This window comes from Amblyomma maculatum, chromosome 1 (genome assembly GCF_055883805.1).
Source record: "Amblyomma maculatum isolate TAMU_Amacu chromosome 1, ASM5588380v1, whole genome shotgun sequence".
NCBI classification, from domain to species: domain Eukaryota; kingdom Metazoa; phylum Arthropoda; class Arachnida; order Ixodida; family Ixodidae; genus Amblyomma; species Amblyomma maculatum.
In genome coordinates, this window is record NC_139344.1 from 126915628 (window position 1) to 126938569 (window position 22942).

At 46.8% G+C, this 22942-nt stretch overlaps 1 protein-coding gene across 1 annotated transcript; it reads left to right on the plus strand.

The window, feature by feature from the left end:
- Window positions 1-851: 851 nt before the first annotated feature.
- LOC146203883 (uncharacterized) lies at window positions 852-19467 on the plus strand. Its single transcript, XM_084588956.1, has 2 exons — window positions 852-1328; window positions 14286-19467. The coding sequence occupies exons 1-2, from the start codon at window positions 1287-1289 to the stop codon at window positions 16134-16136; spliced, it is 1893 nt and encodes a 630-aa protein (XP_084445082.1). The 5' UTR covers window positions 852-1286; the 3' UTR covers window positions 16137-19467.
- The last annotated feature ends 3475 nt before the right edge of the window (window positions 19468-22942 follow it).

The following is a 22942-nucleotide window of genomic DNA, read 5'->3' on the forward strand; positions in this document are numbered from 1 at the left end:
TATGCAAGAACCATAACCAATTTTGGTAAATAAATACCCTTATGCAGTTCTTCATGTAATTTAATTTCAAGCTAGCTACCCTCGTTAGGCTATCTCTGGGTTACCACATAATTATGGAGATAGTTCGCAAATATTCAATATAAGTTTGTTGAGAAACTCCTGCTCCATGAAATGACTCTATTAATTCTTAGTTTAGGTGCCGTATTTAATACTCGTAAAAATAAATTGTAAACTTCGTTACACACATCTGTACAAAAAACATACCTCAGAAAAGTAACCGCAGCGACGGTATAATGGTTTAAACTTCTACATCGCACGCGGGAGGTGCGACGTTCGATCCCCACTGCCGTCAGGCACCCAACGCCCAAAGAAACACTGCTGTGTTTCGGCAGTAAATTACGAGACTACACCGAGCGTACCATGCCAATGCAGCAAAAAAAAAAAAAAAAAAAAAAAAAAAATAGCTAAATCATATAGTACGTGTCATCCTGATGGTCCGTATTGCCTTACGCGTATAGTGCTTAGAGCTTGTGAGCAGAGTATAGGTGGAGCGACAACTGAGGTTGGCAGCCGTTACTACCTTCGCCGCATTAAACCACCAGGTGCGACTAGACAGCGCCTAATGAGGGATGTCATGTGTTCATTTCTTATAATTTAGAACGTGGGCCTTTTTTTTTTTTCGTTTTTTTTTCTTTTTTTCTTTTCCCGAGCGAGAGCTCTCTTGCTTGAAGTGCGAATGTTTCGGTATAAGGTCACTTTGCACGCGTAACTCCATATTCGGCCCCTCGAATCACAATGCCGATACATAAATTTGAAAACTAGGTTGGCCAGAACGTTGGAGGCCTCCAATTTCGTAAAACAATGCTTTGTCAGAAGGAAATTAAAGAGAAAATTAAAAACAATATATCCATGGTATTTGAATTACCTACTACCATGGACATGCCCGCCATGCGGTAGGGTGCACATGCACAAACAACGCTGCTGTGTCTTTCACGGGTTTTTAAACAAGCCTGTACAGATAAACAAAAAGCGAAGACTAGCAGGTGCCGTATACGTTTCCCGTGGACTCCAAATGGCATGGACACAGGCTCTCTCGAAGCACTTGAGTGCGTTCGGAGCTCAGCTATGCAGTGCTGTTAGTACGCATCTCGTTCATAGGTGTTATTTGTCTTGTTTTTCAGCGCAAGCGGCGGTGGCAGCAACACCTACAAGCGACGACGCCGTTCCGAGCAGCAACGACGTTTCCATCCGCAACGCGGTCGGCTAGCGCCAGCGTGCGGACGGCCATGATCTTCCTTCGGCTGGGATGTTTGCTGCTCCTGATTGGCGTGAGTGCACATCCAAGCGCGCTCGCATGGGACGGTAAAGGGCTTCGCCAGCATTCAGTGAACACAGGCGAACAGTTCCCCTCTACAATGAAGAACGACTCAGGCTGAACGCCTACAGTGAATTCTAATTCACTATATAGCGCAAGAGGGCTCACTCCGATGTTGTTTTCCTGTCACCTGCGAAGTTGGTTTGAAAACTCTTGAAAAACACCGAGCGCTTTCGATCGATCCCGCCTTGAAGGGGTACAATGAGCGGAAATATTAAGACGAGGACAGATATATGTTGATCCATAACTACAGCGCAAACGACAGGACAGAGATGAAGGAGGGACACCCCACAGCGCTGTGTGGTGTCCCTCCTTCATCTCTGTCCTGTCGTTTGCGCTGTAGTTATGGATCATCAAAAACACCAACTCGCCCAACAAATGCTTTTGGAGATATATGTTACCGTAGGGGTATTTGGTGAAGGTCGGAGAAGAGCGCAGCGCAGAGCGAGTGCATCAAGAAAATATGTTCGGCAGCTAGCCGGAGAAAAAAATAGCCTTTTCGTTTTTTGTTACAGACAAACCTATTATGCAGAGCCTGCCGCGGTTGATGTTACCAGCTTAAGCGCACACTTGCGATCACTGCGGTAGCTCAGACAAGCAAAATACAGCAGCACGGCAACAGTTTACGCCGAGTTTAGCGCGTTGAAGCGGAAAGCAACGCCGGTATTTATTTATTTATTTATTTATTTATTTATTTATTTATTTATTTATTTATTTATTTATTTATTTATTTATTTATTTATTTATTTATTTATTTATTTATTTATTTATTTATTTATTTGCTTTAGTTTTTCACGCTCACGCCTCGCTCGCTCGATGGTGCTGAGCTCCGGGTCGCAGAATCGAATGCCGGACGCTGTAGCCACGCTTCGAAGGAGATGAAACTTAAAAACAGCCACGGTTGAAATTAATCTGAAATCATCCACTTTGGCGTCTCTCATGGCTCACGTGCAGGTTCGAAGCCTTAAGTGCCGTACACGTTTTACTGCGCAACTGTTACTGGCGCATCTGTGGGCTGAGCAGCTTCGATGCGGCCATGACCGGTCACGTGGCCACCAACTGCACGTGCCACGCGGTACCTTTGGCGTCTCCGAGAGACGTGCTCGATAACTCCTGATCACATGACCATGCTAGCCCTACCGCGCGATCGGCTGACCAGTCCCTGCCTCGCACATCGCACAACCTTCGATGTCATAGCCCGCGATCGTACGATGCCGGCAAACACTTTGAAATGTCCCTTGGAGACTGCATGTCTCTGCAAGGATTCCAAGAATTCAGAAAAGTCACGGTGACAACCGCACAGCAAAAAAAAAAAAAAAATGCACCGGGAGAAAATGTGCAAGAAAAGGGCGCGAGGGCGTGATTACGATAGTCAGTAATGCGTTACTACTGCCCAGCTGTAAAAAAAAAAAAAAAAATAGTGACAATGGTTTGGCCGTATGCTAAGCGCAAGTTTTACACGCGAAAGCAAGGGGTACTTTCACACTCTTGTGCTAATACAAGCAGTCACACGCTAGAATCCACTCACAAATCTCGTTCGTTTGCGCGTAACACTCGGGTCACATATTGAGAGATGTCTCGAACTGGACTTCAGTGGTTGCTGTCGCGTTGCCGGAGGAATCAAGACTTACTCTAAGAACTCACACCTTTCTTCAAAAAATGTCGACCCGACGTTGCGGCTGTAAGGGACGCGCGCGTGGAAGAAGCGCCACAGCCTGCAGAGAACGTGTGAAAGACGCTCGCCCGCAGACCAAGCCGATGTGGATGATCCGCTCTCCATGTATGTACTGACGAGTAAGTGCGAGGAGTAACGCACAAGCCGCACAAGCACACGCAGAGGGTAACGTTGGCAAGCTGGGTGGTGTTGCCTTGGCGCGAGCGCCGGAGGATGATGCATGCTTCAAAGGGCCGCATCTCCGCCTTTCCACATGCGCCTGTTTTCTTCCTACTGCTGCCGACGAACAGCTGGGTATTGGTAGCTTGAAGTGGCAACCCTCCGATAGCTCTTTCTATCAGTCGGGCTGGTAAAACTCTCGCTTTACAATCGAAGCCAGTGCATTTCTCTGAATTTTTTACACAATGAGGGCTTTGTGCGACACCTTCCTCCACCCGGCTGTAGTATACGCGTCGGTCTGTTTCGCTATTACATCACCACGTGCACGTTCCTCGCGTTATCTTCGTCCTCTTCGGGTGGAGCGCGCTCTCGCCAGGGGGCGCTGCGCCGCTCTGTGCGTCAGCGCCCTCCATGGAGACCCCGTCAAAACCTCCGCGCAACGCGGCCGCGTCGTCTGCCCTCCGCCGCATCGAAAAGCAAGCTGCCGTCTGCTCCGCGCTGCTTTCCAGCACGTGTTTGCGCGCGCGCGCCCGGTTGTTTCTCTCCTCCTCCGGCCGCAATCTGGCCGCCGTCGCGCTCCAACAAAAAAAGGGGGGGGGGGGGGGGGGGGGGGGGGGAACTGGGATGAAAAAGTGACGGCGCGCTTTTTCGCAAAACTTGTGTGGAAACGGTAACGGAATGGTTGTCGGCTTTTTGTTTTTTAGGTATCTCGTACCGCTCGTATCTCGCACCTCTGTTCGTAACTGGCGGTGCCGCAGCAGCCAAAGTCGACCTCAAGAAACAGATATACGTCATTAATGCCATCACTTGGCGCTTATAAAGGAAAAACACATACGTCAATCGTTCGATCTATCCTCATACGCGATCCTGCTTCGGGAGCTCAAAACTGCGCATTCGCTAGAGGAGATAACTGAACTAGGAATTGCACAGCGTAGCTGTGGAATTAAAAATACAAAGGTTTCCGTGGAGAGATGTCCCCGCCTGCATGGAAAGTCGTCAGGCATTTCCTCGCTCTTCGTCCCGTGGAGAGAGGAAACAGCCGCAAAAATGGCATGCCTCGGCTTCTCGTCAGTGACCGAGGTCGTTAACAAACTCCTTATCGTTAAAGGTAGATAGGTCATTGACTTCGGATGTCAGTGCCGCAGCAGCGAACTCCCCCTGACCGCTGTCAGCAGGAACCAAAGGGTAAGGCGGCATGCTTTGTGCCTTTGTAGGGAACGCGTCCTAAACGCGCCGAAAGCAGGCACCACGGCACCGGTAGCATCGCCTAAACCGGGTCTCCAAAGAGTTGAATAGGCCCCTTTCAAGTGAGCAGTCACAAATGGAAAGGAAGCTCCCCAACCAGCGCCCGGAGCACTCGTCACTGTGTACACGCGTATCAATTCTCAATGAGATGGCTGGACCCTTCATTCTGTGAACAACATGGACAGAGACCTCAAGAGGTGCCGCCTCAAGTCCTTCAAAATAGCTCTCGCTTGCCTCTGCCTTCGAGCAGCGAATTCGCGTTCATGTTTTTTTTTTTTTAATGTCTGATCCTGCCAACAAGCGCTCTTCGAAAACAATGTCCGCGACGATCAAATAATCATAATTTCTCGCTTTTGAAGGCACCGATAAAAATATGGTTCCAGCCAGCCTCTATGTCAGCCGGCACACAGAAAAAAAGCAAAAATAAGAAACCCCACTGGCAAAGAGCGCCGGCTTTGCGCGCGCAGACGCACGACCATCCCCCCTCGTCCTCACTCTCCTTCTCCCGCTCCGCGTGCACGTGCGGCTGCCTGTAGCACGCGCTCCCGAGCGAGCGGGCTGCGCAGACTCCGCAGACAGCCGCGCGCAGCGCGGGTGCGGATGCGCGTAGGTTTTGTAGTTCCTCTCCGCTCCGCTGGAAACCGAGCGCTGGCGTCGCGGAGCAAACTCCAGCCACGGCCGGTTTCGGGGGAGAGCGCGCAAGCGCTCTCTCCCTCGAGACCGGCTTGGGTTCACCGGGTGGGTCACATGACTCAGCTGTCGCCGAGTTCCGCGATTTAGGCAACACGCGCAAGTATTTAAACTTTTTCGCTTGGGAGGTAAAAAGGGCAGCACCCCCATTCAATCAGATTCGTCTGCATGTTATATTGCCCTGTCACAATTCAGTCACCTTACTTTCCACACTCTTCTCCCTCAACGTGGTGGGCTTCGTTAGTCTCTGCCCAGCTGAAAGACCAGTTGGCCTTGGTGCACCCTGGCCCAGGACATTCTCGGGGCCTAATACTGCCTTGCATTAAAGCATTATTTGTTTTGATGCGTGTTTAGTATTTATATTTGTATAGCTAAATGTCGGGGGGGGGGGGGGGGGGGCGTGGTAAGAATATGGCAGATGTGTTCGCTTCTTGCAGCGGCAGCAGCGAAGAAGAGTTCTGACCGCTCTTTTTCGCAAGCCGCTGTTTGATTCAAGGACCAGTGCAGGCATTCATAAGGACTTTTTCCTAGAGAAAATTTTGACATCGCTTAGTGAGAAGAGGTTTTGGTCAAACTGTAGGATTTTTTTTTTTTTTGTGAAGCCAGCACTGTTTTTTCGGCGGTCTTACCAGAGCAGATCTTACCAGAGGCGAAGTAGATACGAATTTGTGGGAAAGAGCGTATTAGGTAGCGTATTTACGTTACGCGATACGTGCACTCTAAGCCGGGTCTATGGGTCCATGGCACAGGGCACCTGCCGCGGTACAGCCTCTTTTTGTGACTTGCACTTTGTAAGCTACCGTGTTGCCAGGGACAGAAAACGCGAAATAAAGCAATTATTTATTTTAATTTATAATTGAATGTAATCTTCGTTTTGGTTTCACCGGCCGAACGGCGGTAGCTACAGCGAACAAGGGGAGTCGAGGTCACATGAGACACAGAAAAACTGCCCCCGCTTCTTCGTCGAAGTTGAATCCTGCTGCGCAAGCCTACCCCCAAAACTGCAGGGATGAAAAGTTCGATCGGTTGCTTTGTATGGTTTACAGCGTCTTAAAGCGAATCAGGCTAAGAGAGACGCCATAGTGGAGGGCTCCGGAAATTTCGACCACCTGGGGTTCTTTAACGTGCACTGACATTGCACAGCATACGGGCGCCTTGCTTTCCGCCTCCATGGAAAAACGGCAGCCGCGGCCGGGATTCGATCCCGCATCCTTGGGCACAGTATATAGTCAAGCGCCCTAACCCCTGCACCACCACGGCGCAACAGGACAAACAGTGAACCATATAGTACGTGCATTCATCCAGTAAAGCGTGGCCAGCGTTAGGCTGCTCAAGCCGAAGCTGGTCACATACACACAATGAATTCTTCAATGAAAGACTAAGACCTCGATCGTGAACTGGAATCCATTTATTCCGACGCTCACGCAACTGGATGAAAAGGGGTTGTGGTATGGCTGAAAATAAGGCTTTTAGTAACGAAGTAGATTAAGACAGCGGTTGGCAGCGTACTCTCGCGCAGGCCAAGACGTTCTACCTGAAGCTCCATGTTGCTACCGTAAGGCGATATCATGATTCGCGGAACCCTCCGGTGGACATTGATCGCTAGACTGTCGAATGCGCAGAATGAGTTTCTGCCTGGCTGCATTATTCAGCTTTTCACTGTGAGCCTTGACTTCAGCAACATATTTTTTATTTAGTTAGTTGAGCACACCAGTTAATATTCCTAAATTATTACCTACACACGCTGCACGCTTTATTTATTTCATGATTTAAGACTTATGCTTAGATTGATATTAAAATGTTTTTTACTAATCTATACAGCTATTAATATCGTTAATCAATGTATGGTAATTTTTTTTCGCTTGGAATCAAATATCTACAAAAATCTAGAATTTCACTTCGAAATCTAAACTTTTTTTTTTTTTTTTAATCGGAACTTGGTAAGACTGAACACTGCGAAAACGTTCTTCGAGAGCGATAGTAAAAAGCAACAGCCCTTCCTCACTCCTTCTCACGTGCACACGCAAGTGAAAAAGTGAGTGGGGCCTGGACGACATAAATAGTGAGGGTATGCACGACTTGGGGGGGGGGGGGGGGGGGGACCGACACCAACGTAACTAGAACGACACGTCATCGGCGGTAAAACGGTCGAAGCTATCCAACGATGCGCCGCTCCGCCAAAAATGTACGATTTAGCAAGTCGGCAAGCAAGAATAACTAACTGCCGCGCTGTCGTCCTTGCTAGTCACAATACGCTCAACGGGTACGACACAATTCAGCTTGGCCTGTCTCAAAAGGTCAGGAATAGAAATAAACAAATTAGCGTCATTTTGCACGCGTGGTCATCAGTATGATGAGCACTATGGTGGGATAAAATTCAAGAAAAAAGCGGCAGATATAGGAGTTACACTTTAAGTTGACGACGCCATGAGAATTGGTCGGTGCCTTGGGCTCTAGAGGCAAACGCCGCTTTTTCTTGAGTTGCATCCAACTATGGCTATGGAGACCCAGTTATGTGATAATACAACGGATTCATCGCCAATACCATTCATGCAGGCTGCTCTCGCTATACCTTCGGTTTCTCGTCATAGGTGTAGCTGCATTATGGCGGCTCTTTTTAGGCAGAACTGGCAGAACGCTGGTGTCGAACCGCGTGCGGTTCCCTGACGAGAAATTGGGAGTTCATGGCGTTACATCGCCAAGAGTACGGGGAGATCTCTATGACTTTTGCTACCTGCTGTTCGCCATTTCTTGCCGCATTCATCGCCTTTCGAAGCACCGTTTCTACATACGGTTTTTTTTTTTTTTTTTTTTTTTTTTCTTAACAACACGGGCGCGGCGGCGGAGATGTGCAGCTGGGCCACTGCTTTCGAATTTCGCCTGCCGACACTCAGCTTCCAACTATAAAAACTACTACTCCTTTTCCGGTATTCTTCGCTCAAAGAGAGCGAAAAAACAAGAGTAGGAGGAAGCTTTTGATAAAAGGAACACTGAAAATATATTATGGTAATATTCAAATTAAGGGTGTACGAATAGTACTTTTTCATAACTGAATCGAATAGGAAAAGTCTATAGCTTCACTACCGAATCGAATAATAATAGCATAGCTTCGTTACCAAACCGAATAATGAAAGCACTTCTTGTTCTTGGCTCATTAGTGGGGTCACCAGAGCGCGTCGGCAAATATGCGCGGGCAGAGCATGTCATAAGAACGTGTCCACACGAACTGTCAGTAATTCACTGCATGCGTAATTAATATAATAGTACCGAATTTGGTATCCAATCTAATTACAGTATGACCAACTCGATGGCCACCTTCAAATTTGGATGGGCCACCATCAAAATTTGTCACCCTGGACCCCCAAAATTTGAATTCGTTAGAATTGGACCAAAATTGATTTCTATTCTAATTCGAGTATGGCCAATTCAGTGGTCACATCCGAAATTGGATTGACCCCAGCCCCCAAAATTTGACCTCGTCAGAATTTGACCAAAATCGATGTCTAACCTCATTCGAGTATAGCCAATTCAGTGATGACCTGCAAACTTAGGTGGGCCACCCTCAACGTTTGGCCTCGCTGGAAGTCCAAAATTGGACTTCGTCCGAATTTGGCCAAACTTGGTATCTAACCTTATTTGAGTATGGCCAAATCAGTGGTTACTCGCAAAATTAGGTAGGCCACTTCCAAATTTTTCTCCCCTGGTGTCACGAAATCGAAGCATATTTTCGTTAAGTCAGCGCGGCGCGAAGGAAGCGCGCGCGTGGCGTCGCGTAGAGGTTTCCATAACATGGGAGAAATCTCTCCTTTTCCGCACGAGGAGAGCACGTAGCCTTGCGCGCATCCCTCCTCCTCATCCCTCAGCGGCGGCGATGACTCACCCGCCCAGCGGAGAAGCAGCTGGTCGTCTCCAGAAAGTTCCGCCGAAGCTGACGAGGAGAGAGGGGGGAGGAGGAGAGGACGTTTGTATAGTGCAAGTTAGTGTATGTGCGCGCCTGCCTTGGCGCGGCGTGACACCTGGATCCCCGAAATTTGACTTCGCCCGAACTTGACCAAAACTGGCGTCTAGCCCTAATTTAGTACGTCCAACTCAAGCATGACTTCCAAATTTGGGTGGGTCACATCGAAAATTTGGTACCTTGACCCCCGAAATTTTACTTTGTTCGAATTGGACCAACATAACTGAGCAACGAAGCGCAGAACTGATAAAGGAATTATGCATGGAACTTTCACTGCTTTCTCATTTCCGCACGTAAGCAGTAATGTTTGTACCGATTTTCACTGCTTTTGCGAACAATCGCACAATACAAGCAAAAGGGCGAAACAATAAAGTGCGAATGAAGTTGCGTTTAGGCACTCTAAACTACGGAGTCAAAGCTAAAAGGCACAAAACAGATCTCTACTAACGAACCGTAACACGAATTTAAACTCTACGAGCATCAAGTTATATGAGTAGGAAAAGTGCCTTTCCCCACTGATGAAGTAAGGGAATCTAGATCCCACTTCAGGATATGAGACGGACGCCAGCTAAATATGAAGAGGAAAAAAAAAACAAAGAGCAGTTCGACGCTATGGATATCGAGCGTTAACTCAGGGTACATTACCGCTGATGGCGCGACTGTGCACCTCTGTATTTAACCGAGGTTGCATGTGCGGTGTATCCGAAAAAATCACGTGGTAAGCACACATCTTCGTTATAACCGATGTCACGTATTCGTTATATCCGAGGTTAAGGGTCGATACAGGAATAACGCGAAACTCGCAAATAAACGCAGTAGAGCTAAAGCTCTAAATAACTTTTTGGGAAGGGAGATCACTTTTGATCGTCGATATTTTCGGTTTTAGTGCAGCTAGTTTGCGGAGACGAATGAATGAATACCATTTGTTCGTGCGCATTTTCGCTTTAGTAAATAGCTTTTATTGGCCCCTTAAATACACATGCATATGGAGCTACGAGAACCGCAATAAGCACAAGCAAAAAACGACAAGCTACCGCATCATGAGGAAGGCCGGTCTGGACGAGTCTTCAGTTGGAGTGAAGATTGCTGGGAAACGTATCAACAACCTCAGATATGCGGATGATACCACTTTAATGGCAGAAAGTGAAGTGGAACTCAAGCGACTTTTGATGCGCGTACAAGAACAGAGTGAGAAGTTTGGGCTTAAACTGAACATTAAAAAGACAAAGATCATGGCGTCTTGCCCTATCAAGTCCTGGAGCATCAAGGGACAAGAAGTGGAAGCTGTGACAGATTTTCTCTTCTTGGGCTCCAAGATTACCCCGGAAGGAGACTGCAGCCATGAAATTAGGAGGCGCCTGCTTCTGGGAAAGAGAGCCATGGCTAGCCTTGACCGCCTAGTAATGAGCAGAGGCATTAGTCTGCCGACCAAGATCCGTATAACTCGTGCTATGGTCTTTCCAGTTGTGATGTATCGACGCGAGAGTTGGACTGTGAAGAAGGCTAACCGCCGAAGAATTGACGCGTTTGAATTTTGGTGCTGGCGGAGAATCTTGAGAGTTCCTTAGACGGCCAGAAGGTCAAATCGGTCGATATTGTCGACCATAACCCCTGATTGCTCATTGGAGGGTCAAATTCTAAAGTTAAAGCTCAGCTACTTTGGTCATCTGATGAGAAGAGAGGAGTCGCTGTAGAAAGATTTGATGTTTGGAAAGGTTGAGGGTCACCGGAGAAGGGGTAGGCAGCGAACACGATGGTTAGATGGCATCCTCGAGGCGCTGCAGATGAAGTTATATGATGTTAGGAAGATAGTGAGAGACCGGAAAGCGTGGCGTGATATGGTCCATAGGGTCACGAAGAGTCGGACACGACTAAACGACTGAACTGAACTGAACCGCGCTGCCAACTGAGATTTGTTGCCCGCTGCGTCGGTTCGAAGATGGGTACATCGCGCGCGCAAACGAAATAGTGCTGTAAGGGACGCACGCAAGAAACGGATTCAAGGGTTCTTCACACAGGCGTGTCTAGTTGACGCGTATCCACGTCACTAGCATATGAATCACTAAAACTCTTCAGCTGGTACACGCGCTCTGTCGTTTTTTTTTTTTTTTAATTTTTTGAATACGTAAAGGGCAGCCCTCGTTGCCACAAAGAAAGCCACCATGAAATTATGGCCCTGGGCAAGGGCACCGAGTATTCTATACAATGCCTATTTGCTGGTAAAACATGCATTTCTGTACGCCACATAATAAAATGGTCAACTACAGCTCCTTCGTTACTTTCACTGTGAATGAGAGCCAAATTGAAAGGCTGCAAATTGAAAGGCTGCAGGTATTTGCTGCATTTGCTGTCGTGTTAGTTCCTTTTTTATTTTTTCTTAAAGCCAAGGGAAGACATTAATCGAGAACTTGAGAACACAGCCGCAGTAATCCAGTTACTGGCCCAAAATAACGGTACGCTGCATCATTTGCATAACTTGCTCACCGAAACATTCTAGTCGGGAGCCGCTTGCTGGGAAGGATAACAGGGCAAATATAGTGGAGTTCAAGCGCGCTCTCTCACAGCCAATTATTTCTGTAAACCGAAGTCCATAGTTCGTTGCAGACGTCGCAAAGATTCAGCACATTTAATATGGCGCGGTGAGCCCCAAAGCAGGGCAGCAACGCGACTTAGTCTAGTTGTAGTAGTAATAGTGGTGGGTAATTAAAAAAAAACAACAACAAAAAACGGACATAACAGATGCTGGCGGCCGCGGCATATGCTATCGAGCATCAGGTAGTGTCGTTCTGAATCGAAGGATAAGATGGAATATCGCGTTAACGAATGTGGTTACTCGCATCCTCCCCCCTTCTGCCCCACAGGAATGCGCAACCTCGATTTATGAAGGACAAGCAAATGGGGTACTAGAAATTGCCCTCCTTACTACCCCTCCATTTCCCACTTCATTCCCCCCTCCTCATGCTTGCCCTTTACAGGTGATATTTCGTGTGACATGATCTACGTTCTCATTCAACCGATTAGCAGCAACCCTCCCTCCTCCTCCTCTATCGTCTCAAATTAAAACTATTCCGGATTTCCAAGTAAATAATACGACCACGAATATAACTCGAGGGGAGAGTTTGAGACACCATGAAAAAGAAGGTATTGCGGTTATAACGTAATTACAGGTTGTTCAAGCCGACTATCCCATCAGGGCACCGAGGGCTTGAAAAAACAAACAAACAAACAAACAAACAAAAAACAGCTCGCAAAATGTCGAAGCAAATGATGTCTCGATATTATATGCGATGCAATACTTAGAAACGCGCACGACGCCGTCGAACCCAGCCAATGCCTCTCCGGCAGTCTCTCACGCACCGGCGGTCGCCGTCATCGCTGCATCACCGCTGCTACATTTTGCACTATGTTAGCGCCTACATTTCCCCAACTGTGTACTCCGGCTTCTTTCCACGTTCATAGCCGCCCGCTGCCTTACAGCTGCGTGTTGCATCACCTCAAGGTAACCCAGAAGTTGGTTTCTCCTAAGCTTCGCAAGCCTAGTGGTGAACGCCACTGTAGGTACCGTGAGGAGCAGCGAGGAATAGTTGCGCTACACATAGATACCTTTGTTCCGGATATAATGCGAGATGCATTGTGGAACCGATGAAGTTACGAAAAATACTGCGTTATATTGATAAATCCGGTACTTAAAAGCGTGAACACTGAAGGCGCCCCTTTTTCGTTGACTGCAGTGCAGGGTGGCATGAGTCGCGACAAGCTTTGTAAGTGTATATGCCAAAAAGAATCTGAGGAAAAACCTGACAACTTGGTGATCAAAATGCCAGCAGAAGAAACAAAGGAATAAAGAAAGAAGGGAGGAAAGAAAGAAAGAAAGAAAGAAAGAAAGAAAGAAAGAAAGAAAGAAAGAAAGAAAGAAAGAAAGAAAGTAGGGCTTTCAAATATTGCGTAAATTAAAGGCAAAAAAAAAAAAAAAAAGAACAGCAAAGCGTCGCCGCCTTCACCAGGAAAGACGAAGGCGGAATTTCGCGCTCTGCGGGGTGCTTCGCTGCGTGTATATAGTAGCCCGCGGCTGCGGCAGCACTGGGTCAAGAGCTCCTCCTCCGGCCGCTGTATTGATGGGCGGCCCCACGACAGCACTCTTTGCGTCGGCCGGGTCGGGCCCCGCGGCCATCGCGACTTGCGCAAACGCCTTGCCGACGTGGATGCGCTCCAGAGAAGCAGGCAGTGGCCGCTGTCCAGCCAGCCTCAAGTCAATTTGCTAGAGAAGCGAGCGGTCCCTTTGCATGCGTACAACTTGGTATGCGCCGGAGAGCGCACGTTGCCGCTGCGTTCGCCTAGTGGTCGCACAGTTGACAAAAAAGAAAAGTTCAGCCGTCTTCCGACATCTGGCGACAGACGGTTGCGCGGCGCAAACCACTACGTATAGCCCCCCTTCCCAAAGGAATGGTACGAACAGTGCCGATATAGGACAAATTTCGCACAGCTCACTTAAGATGAGCGCAATTAGAAATCACCACGCTTATTGCTTCTTTAACTGATTATGTCTGACCAGAGCGCATGGATACCGATTTCTCTCAGAACGCATCTTATACAAATAGTTCTGTCGATTCGGATCTTAAAGAGGAAATAACGCGTGCAACAGGCAGCGCACGTGTAAGAGCAGAGGAGTCTTTAATATTCCCTGACCGATGTACGGAAATTTCAACTGCGCAGGGAAAGTAACACGACTTATCACAAGTTATTTTTCCTGAAGAGCATACACTAATCGGGGAACTATACGATTCCCCCGCCGCGGTGGTGCAGTAGTTAGGGCGCTCGACTGTTCTGCCCAAGGATGCGGAATCGAATCTCGGCCGCGACGGCCGCTTTACGACGGAGGCGAAAAGCAGCCCGTGTGCTGTCCGATGTCAGAGCGCGATAAAGAACCTAAGGTGGCTGAAATTTCCGGAGCCCTCCACTATGGCATCTTTCATACATAGCTGAGTCGCTCTGGGACGTTAAACCCCATGAACCAACCAAACAATCCAGAAAGGTATAGTCTGTTAATTCAGCTGTTTAATTAACTTATAAGCAAGTGCTTGAGGATGCTCCAACGGTTTCGGGACGTACAGTAGGGCTGAGAATATAGTGTAGCACGAGCAGAGTTTATATCATGTAACATCCCTTCTTTGTTTTTCTTGCAGGCTGTGCTGGCAGGTGACGCCGAACAGGGCGCGGCCGACCAGCAGCAACAGCAGGGCGGTGGGCAAGAAGAGCTTAGCGAGCAATCTTCTGACATGGAGACCAAGGACAATGGCGGTGGAGAGAACAAGGTGTTTCCCTCACAGCACTATCATGCACAGCAGCAGGGGTATCCGCTTGATGCCATTCCGATACCAGTGCACCAGATCCCGATACAGAGCGGCCACATTCTCCTACCGCAGCTTTTCAACAACGGTCTGCAGCAAGGAGCCATACATTTGCCGCAGTGGGAGTCAAATAAGCTGCAAAAGCCTCCTCAGCCAGTTTTTGACCACCAGCATCAGTCAGCGCAGCAGCAGCATGAACAGCAGTACCAACAGCAACAGCAGCAGCATGAACCGCAGTACCAGCATCAGCAGCAGCAGCAGCAACAGCAGCAGCAGCAGCAGGCGCAGCAGGGCCACCATCATCACCATGCTTACCCCGACGTGCACAATCAACCAACGCAAGTTGTTCACCATAGCGGCGGCGGGGCATCTGAAGAGCAGCACCACCAATATATTGAGAACCATAACGTGCACCCACAGCAGTCAACGGACTTGGCCACGCAAGCTCAAGGCCAGGAGCCATGGCCCCTGCCTCAGCCAGAGATGCCAAAAATAGTTCATCTGGACGTCAAGTGCGAGAAGAACCTCATGAAGGTGGTGGTGGAGTTCGACAAGCCTTTCCACGGCATTATTTTCAGCAAGGGTCACTACAGTTACGGCAGCTGCGTCCACTTGCCAGCGGGCTCTGGCCGCAAGAGCGTCTACTTCGATGTTTCTATCAACAGCTGTGGCACCATTGGGAACACGCAGAATGGACTCTACGGTTACGACGGCGGTAACTCGGGCACCGGCAGTTTTTTTGAGAACACCATCATCGTCCAGTACGATCCACAGGTGCAAGAAGTGTGGGACCAAGCGCGCAAGCTGCGATGCACCTGGCACAACAACTACGAGAAGGCAGTCACTTTTCGTCCGTTCCCTGTTGACATGCTGGACGTCGTGCGTGCCGACTTCGCTGGTGACAACGTTGGCTGCTGGATGCAGATACAGGCTGGCAAAGGACCTTGGGCCAGTGAGGTGGCTGGAATTGTCAAAATTGGCCAAACTATGACCATGGTACTGGCCATTAAAGACGACGAAAACAAATTTGACATGCTAGTGCGAAACTGCATTGCGCACGACGGCCAGCGTGCACCCATAGAACTCGTTGACAGCCAAGGGTGTGTTGTTCGGCCCAAGCTTATGAGCCGCTTCACGAAGATCAGGAACTTTGGTTCCAGTGCAACAGTGCTGTCTTATGCGCACTTTCAAGCATTCAAGTTTCCAGACACGATGGAAGTCCACTTCCAGTGCACCATCCAAATCTGTCGGTACCAATGCCCCGACCAGTGTTCTGCACAGGCATCCGTCGACTCGTCATCGGACAAGCAGGCGTTGTATTCGAACCATGTGTCCCAGTCAGCCGGTCGGCCCAGGGAGGAGCGAGACGTCTCCTACCACGAGGAAGAGGAAGAAATGGCCGAGATTGGCGTGAACAGAGTGATTCGCGTTGTCTCAGCTGGCGACCTCGCATTCAGCCTAGGTTCCAACGAGACCCACCCGGCTCCGTTAGTGAAAGAGGAGCACGAAAGCTCCATAATCTGCATGTCTGCACCTGGGTTCGCGTCCGTGCTCGTCGTGCTTCTGTCTCTCCTTGTTATTGCTTGCCTGCTGTCTGCCTTTTTGTGGATCAAACAGAAGACTGCAGCACGCCTTCCCAAGAGTCTTCCCTATGATCTTCCTGTGCTCAAAAAGGGAAAGCTTTAATCGGCTGTCGTTGATAGGCTCAACTAATGGCAAGAAAATACACCACGAGCACTCGTCCGTAACGAGAAAAATTTGATCATTCGGTCTTTTCATTCGAGAAGGTGGAATCGGGCATCGAGAGTTGCAGTGCAGACTTCCGCAGCACGATTTCTGTCTCCATTGCCAAGAGGCTGACTGGTTAAATTTTTGCAGGCGGCCATTTTTGACACGCTGACACTGCATATTCAACTCTTCATTTATCTTATCGCGTAGTACTCCTGCTGGTCTAGGTGACATTAGCGAATTTGCTTTGTCAGCGTGTCTGATAACCTGGCCAACTGTTTCCTTCCATAAGCCATAAATGTTAACCTACATTGAGCATTCAGGGATCACTCATCATCATGTAGCTGCACTCACCACTTGCCAACCGCGATGTGCCCGCCTTACAGAATTGAACTATGCAGCTGCATATCTCGATGAAAACTTCGCTGGTGCTTGCTATATTGCAAACACTGAGGCCGCCAGACAACAGCCTAAGTTCCCTGCTGCTTGTACTATGCACAGCTCTGCACATTCAGGTATGGTTCCTCTTGCTCCATGCAAGAGATGCTTAGGTGGTACACACACTCATGTGATCAGTCACATAGCGTGAGAAAGACGACATGCACACATCTGTCCCTGCTAAAACCAGTGGCAGCGAGGCAGCATAGATATGGCTTGATAAAGGCTTATCAAAGCTGCTTTCGGCCACTCACTGCACAGTGCCAAAGGGAGAGTGCAGATATAGGCCATATGCATTGCTTACAATAAAAAAAGTCATAACTTTGATATCAAAGAAGCCGGTGGCAGTGACTGCTTTGCTGTCCTTGACTTTTATGCCTGAATGTAGATGAAAACAAATACATAGGACAGAATGTTAAGGTCCAGCCGCTCTGTTTATGCCAATGTATTGATAATAAACAGGCCGGACACTTCTGAATGCATGGAAAGGGATAGCGAGTGAGCACGTTTGCACAAGTTGAGGCCCCATGATTAAGGCTAGTTCTCAGCGAAATGCGATGCTGTGAACGAAACGCAGTTTTGAGCATTTTTTTCGTGGAACTGTGAACCAGTATTTTTTTTTTTTCTGCTGCTGCAGACCTCAGTAGGAACAACACAATTATGAGAATGTTTTAATCAAACTGCCGAATCATGAAGTCTAAAATCTCCTATCGAATGAAGTTCTTTTGATGCTGTAACATACTGTCACTCCTGTCAGCTCGAGCAAGCAAGCACGTCAAGCGCAGAGAACCCAGTGATATGTTTGCACCTTTCTATGGGAAGAGTCAAGAAGTACAGGTGCATTTCAAAAGCCACTTAACAGCGACTACAAAAAAAATTAGTTGTGGTTTAGCTCTGGTCAACGCTAGTTGAATTGCGAAAGCAACGGCAGAAGCTTCTTTTGCCTGCTACATTATTCCTCTATCACGCCCTATCAGTGTAAGGTGCCACATTATTGGGGACACTTAAGCTCATCCTTAAAGGGTATGACGCGAGAGCATAAGCTACCAACACACCTATAAATTCACGCTTCAACCAAGCCGTATGGATGTGCCTGCGCGTCGTAGGGGTAACGAGAATGCAAAGTTGCAAACGGTTCTGACAGGCTGATTCTGATATCCTCCCATATAAAAGGAGCGACCCGAGTTGGTCGCTCCTGCCCGTAGCATAGGGGTAACTGAATTCAAATTTCATGGCAGGCTGATTTTTTTTATGAGGAGACCGTAGCTAGGCTTCTTCACGGCGTAGCTGCGGCCACCTGAGGTCTCGCTTTGGCTGTCATAGTATTGCTTTCGCAATAAAAATGTTTCTAGCTTTAAGTGATGGCTAGCATCCATCCCAAGGCTTCGTCTCCTTGTGGCATCAGGCAGCCGAGGAACGAAAGCGAGTAGCTGGCAGGTATCAAACTTTTGTAGGGTTGCATCCTACTTGCGAGTCCGGTTAAAATGGCAGGTCAGAGTTTTGCGTATAGGTGCTTAATTGGAGACTATTTCAGTTGCTTTCACACTGTGACACACAAACAGCATCCTTCAAATGCAAAAAACACTCAAGAAATCCTTGACAAATTGCAACAGGCACTTTTGATTTTATGGAGTGCACACTTTGGAGTATGCAAGACATTTCAAAAGAGTTATTTTGTGTTTTTATTGCAGGATATTGTGCATTCTTCTTTCCGAATAAACAGAATTCAAAATTTTGCATACGGGGGTCCCTTAAAATTGTCGTCGACTCATTGCGGCACAACGAAAATTGGATGACAAAGTAAGCAAGGAGGGGATAAGCACCCGTCTCAATTCATCTCCTTTTTCTGTTGCACTGCCTTGAAGCAATAATTGATGGAAGCAGCAAGCTGGTGTGGCAACATTCCCAAGCACACCCTTTTATATGAATACAAGAATCAACTCCCCACTCAGAAACATTATGTTTTCAGGCAACATTAGGTGCTAATGTGGTAGACAACGCAGAACAAATTTGTGTTCTTGGCATGCCCAATGAATGACAAGTACAGTGCATGGCTTCACATTATTCTCTAACATCATGCTTATTCACCAGCCTACTCCTTCCATCTTTTTCTTCCTCCACAACGTCTTCACATTATTCCCTAACATCATGCTTATTCACCACCCTACTCCTTCCATCTTTTTCTTCCTCCACAACTAAGTATATAGGAGGGTATAGCTGAAAGCAAAGCAGTCACCACTATATGTTTTGGAAACCAAGCACTCATTATAAAGCCAGCCACATACACAGCACTTTTCACCCATTGCAGAGCGACAATGTTTACTGTCCTCTTTGACAGAACCCTGTGTACAAGGGCTACTTTACTAACAAAAGCATAAACAGGTAGCTGCCGTTTCAGCTTTTCCAGTCAATGCATGCAGGATTGAAATTGAAGAACCATCTATCGGCAATAAACCTAACCTGCTATGATGCCGTTATGTCCCTGGCATACAATAATAGGCAAGCTCTGAAGTTCTGCCACAGAGACTGTACTGCTATGTTGAAACGCAACAAAGGCCCCATGCATGTCTCCCCAGAATACTGAAAGCAGTACCACAAGTCATATGTACTGGATGTGTCACTTTTACCCTCCCCCTCTTCCCTTCCCCCTCATGCACTAGTATGCATTATTCCCCATCAAGCAGGAAAGTTGAAATGGTTTCCATACAAGGTTCAACTGTTTGTTAATATGGTTGGGAATGAAAATTTGTGACGTGCTTTTTTTACGCCTTGCCAACCAGCGAACTGCAGTCATGTGGCTCGTGGTTACTCCGTGAGTACTGAATCTGCTTCATTTCGTTGGGCTGGTTTATTTTGTAAATAGGTCTCAGATGTCTGCTGTAAATAGAGTGTTCCAATGTTTGAAATGTGTTGCACTAACTAGTATACTATTGTTGTCGAAAGCCAATAAAGCAAATTCTTGCTGTCCATTTTTGCGCTTGAATAATGAGTGGCTCACACAGTATACATGGCCATAAATGTGATTTACTGATCTTACATGTTGTACATACAAGTTGCACAGACACATGACTCAGAGTATATTTCCACACCCTCAGTGGTACAGGAAGAGAAATTTTCCAGTCGTGCAGTGCAATCGTTTTGCCACAGGTTGTATCAGAAGCATTAGATCGCTAAGCGCACATCCCCTCCAGTAAGATGAGAAGCAATTGAAATTTCAGTTGCAATCAGTAGAAAAGATAAAATGCACCATAAACATTGGCTGGACAGTGAGCATGTAGCACGGCTCCACAGCAGCAATCCATTGAGCCATGCCACAAAACGGTAATTATCTTTTCGCTATGGTGCACCAGAACTTTGCGAAAATCACAAGACAGTGTTGTGGACACAAAGGAATTTCAGGTTCCTTACCACTGAGGAGAAGAAATCGTATAACTCAGCACCACAAACAAATCATATTAAATAGAAACTAAAGCACTGGAAAACACCCCATGAAACATATATCGCAGCCTCAAAAAACCAAGCATGAGCAAAAAGGACACTTTGTACGACACCATCCTTCAATGGGGATTTAGTCTTGCCCTCGAAAAGCAAGACAAAATCAGATACGGCTCCTACCTTTCGCAAATTAGTGCAAGAAAAACTGAGGGCTGCAAAAATGCATCACGTAAGCTGCTGAATAAAATACTAAATGGCACACAAGAAAACAACTAAAGAAATATATCATTATACCATTATGACAAATCAAACAATATCCTGCTCTCCCAACTGGCAATTCAATAAAAAACTTGACTGCTTCAGCACAAGGTAGGCAGCAGCTGAGGACAAGTTGCTAGGTGTGTTGACATGGCTTTAGTTTCCTGGCTAGATGTGTATAATCAAGGCAGCCTAGGCTGAGGATTGATCCTGCAATCCTCCAATGCGCCTGCATATAAAAAGCAGCATAACAAGGCACAAGAAGCATACTCCAATCATCTACGAACAAGATTGTCGGCTTTCCACTGACCCGAAAAAGAGCAATGCAGAGTTATGTTAAAGAAGGTAGCAGCAGTGAAATGCACCAGACAACAATTGCGCGCTGTCATAGGCACTAAAGCATACCATGCCAACAGTTCTGAGGCACCTATAAAACACTGTGCATGCTGAAAAAACATGAAATTCACTCGCTACAATATTGAAAAAATTCTAATAACAGAAACACAGTATAGATAGCTTCAGCACTGATTTCTCTGTCATGCAACTGAAGCCTACAAACAACCAGGCCCACAAGAAGTGCCAGTGCACAAAACTTCCTTCTAACAAAAATAACGGAGGGAGAAATCCTGCCCCGTGGCACAGAATTCTGTGAAGCAAATAGCATTCAGATTCCCTATGACACAGAAACAATAAATGCAGCCACTGTACTGCAATCAGAATGCAACACATACACATATATGACACTCAGTGAATAACTAAAGTTACATAAAATAGAACCTTAATGCAGTTCAGATCGACATGAATAACAAGTGTGCATCAGATACATGCAGACACAGCTACTTGGAATTTATACAGTTCTTACTTGAACAAGAAAAACAAAAAACAAAGATAACGCTTCCCAGAAGCTTTACCAAGCATGTAAGGAATATGACAATAACACTTGTCTACAAGGAAAAAACACAAACATGAATCAGAATGGCACTGATTAAACACTTCTAAATTACCAGAAAGCGCACCTTGGCTCCTATACTATGCTACTGAGAAGGAAAAGGTATCCGAGCGATCTTGTACAGGTACTGCTTAAACCACTGAAAGCTACCAGATCCAACTGCCAATCACCACGCAAACAGTATGTAAGTCGGTCGTTCCAAAAGAGGTCAACCATACGACACAGCATACTTTGTGAACTGCTTTTACCGCTTAGTGTGGGAGCATTCCACCTGAAAGCGGAGCCCTTCAATTATATATGCCAGATGAAAATTTATCCAACATCTCAGCTATTCAGGGTGCTTACACTGCCATGACCGAGTCGCCATGCAAGTATCTTGCACATGCACAACGCACTTCACCCACAGCGTCAGCAACAAAAGTGGGGCACACAAGTTCCACCCACGAGTAAAAAAATCTGCAAACAAAACGAAAAGCAGTACAATGTCCCCCTTTTCCTCAGTGTCTTTCCCACACTGGTGGTATGAACATTAGGCACAGGTAAGGTCTACTACTAGTGCTACAAGGCAAAGCATGGCAAAAAACAAGTCCGCTTCACAGCTCCCATAAAAGAAACCTGCCCCCCCCCCCCCCCCCCCCCCCCATTACAGATTAAAAAAAAAAGTAATAACAGCAGTGGAAACAAGCTAGCTATAGAAGCCATACCACAGCTGAGAACAAATCTCAAATGAATCATGTTCAGACAACTGTGGTTGTTTGTGAATGCCTGCATAACTATCAAGCTAGCAGGTAGAAGTTGTCTGTACACTGCCATTATAGAAACCTCAACTCCAACGACAGCATCTGCAGAAAGTAATCTTTTCTTTTCCCCCCTCTCCCCCATTTCTCTACACAGCATGTCACAGGATGCCACAACAGACTGCTGCAGTGTATCCTCAACTCAAATTTGTCCCAATACTCTGTAAAAAAAAACACAGCCTGCTGATTTAGTGATGCTGCCTATCAGTATTTCATAGCCTGCCTTTCTTGCTACCACCACAGCACTTAGCAAAAAAGCCGCTGAGAACTATCTTCAGCTCAATGCATATTATACATACTTATGTACATACATTTTGGCACGATACTCAGACAAGTGAATATATGTACAAGTACTGAAATGGCAACATTCCAGTTAATCAGCCAGGCGTCAACATATGAAATGTTACTCACAACTTTTTACATATTCACAAAAAAGGGTTGTACTCTGTAATAGTTCATATGGAGAAAATGTATGATGAAATGTTATGTGTTACAAAATATAAGAAACAAGACAGAAAGAACTGTTGCAAAGATTTCACCAAAAGGAAGAAAGAAAGCCATAGTGCCATGCAAAAACTTGCAATATTAAAAACCAGAGCCCATGGCAAAAAAAAATAAAAAAAAAATAACTGCACTGCTCTGGAAGTTGCCCATGCACTTGGAAAGCAAAAGGCAATACATTTTTGTTTCACACTTCCTGCTAAAATGCAGGTGGCTACAAAGTTACCAAGTACAAGAATTGCCAACAGTGTCAGGGAGTAAAAGGAAAGGAAGAAAATTAATTGTTAGGAATCATAATGACAAAAAGTTGAGGTGTAGTCTCCAACCAAATTGGAAACTACACAATTCAAGTGCATACGTACATCTTTATTGCACTCTTAGGAATG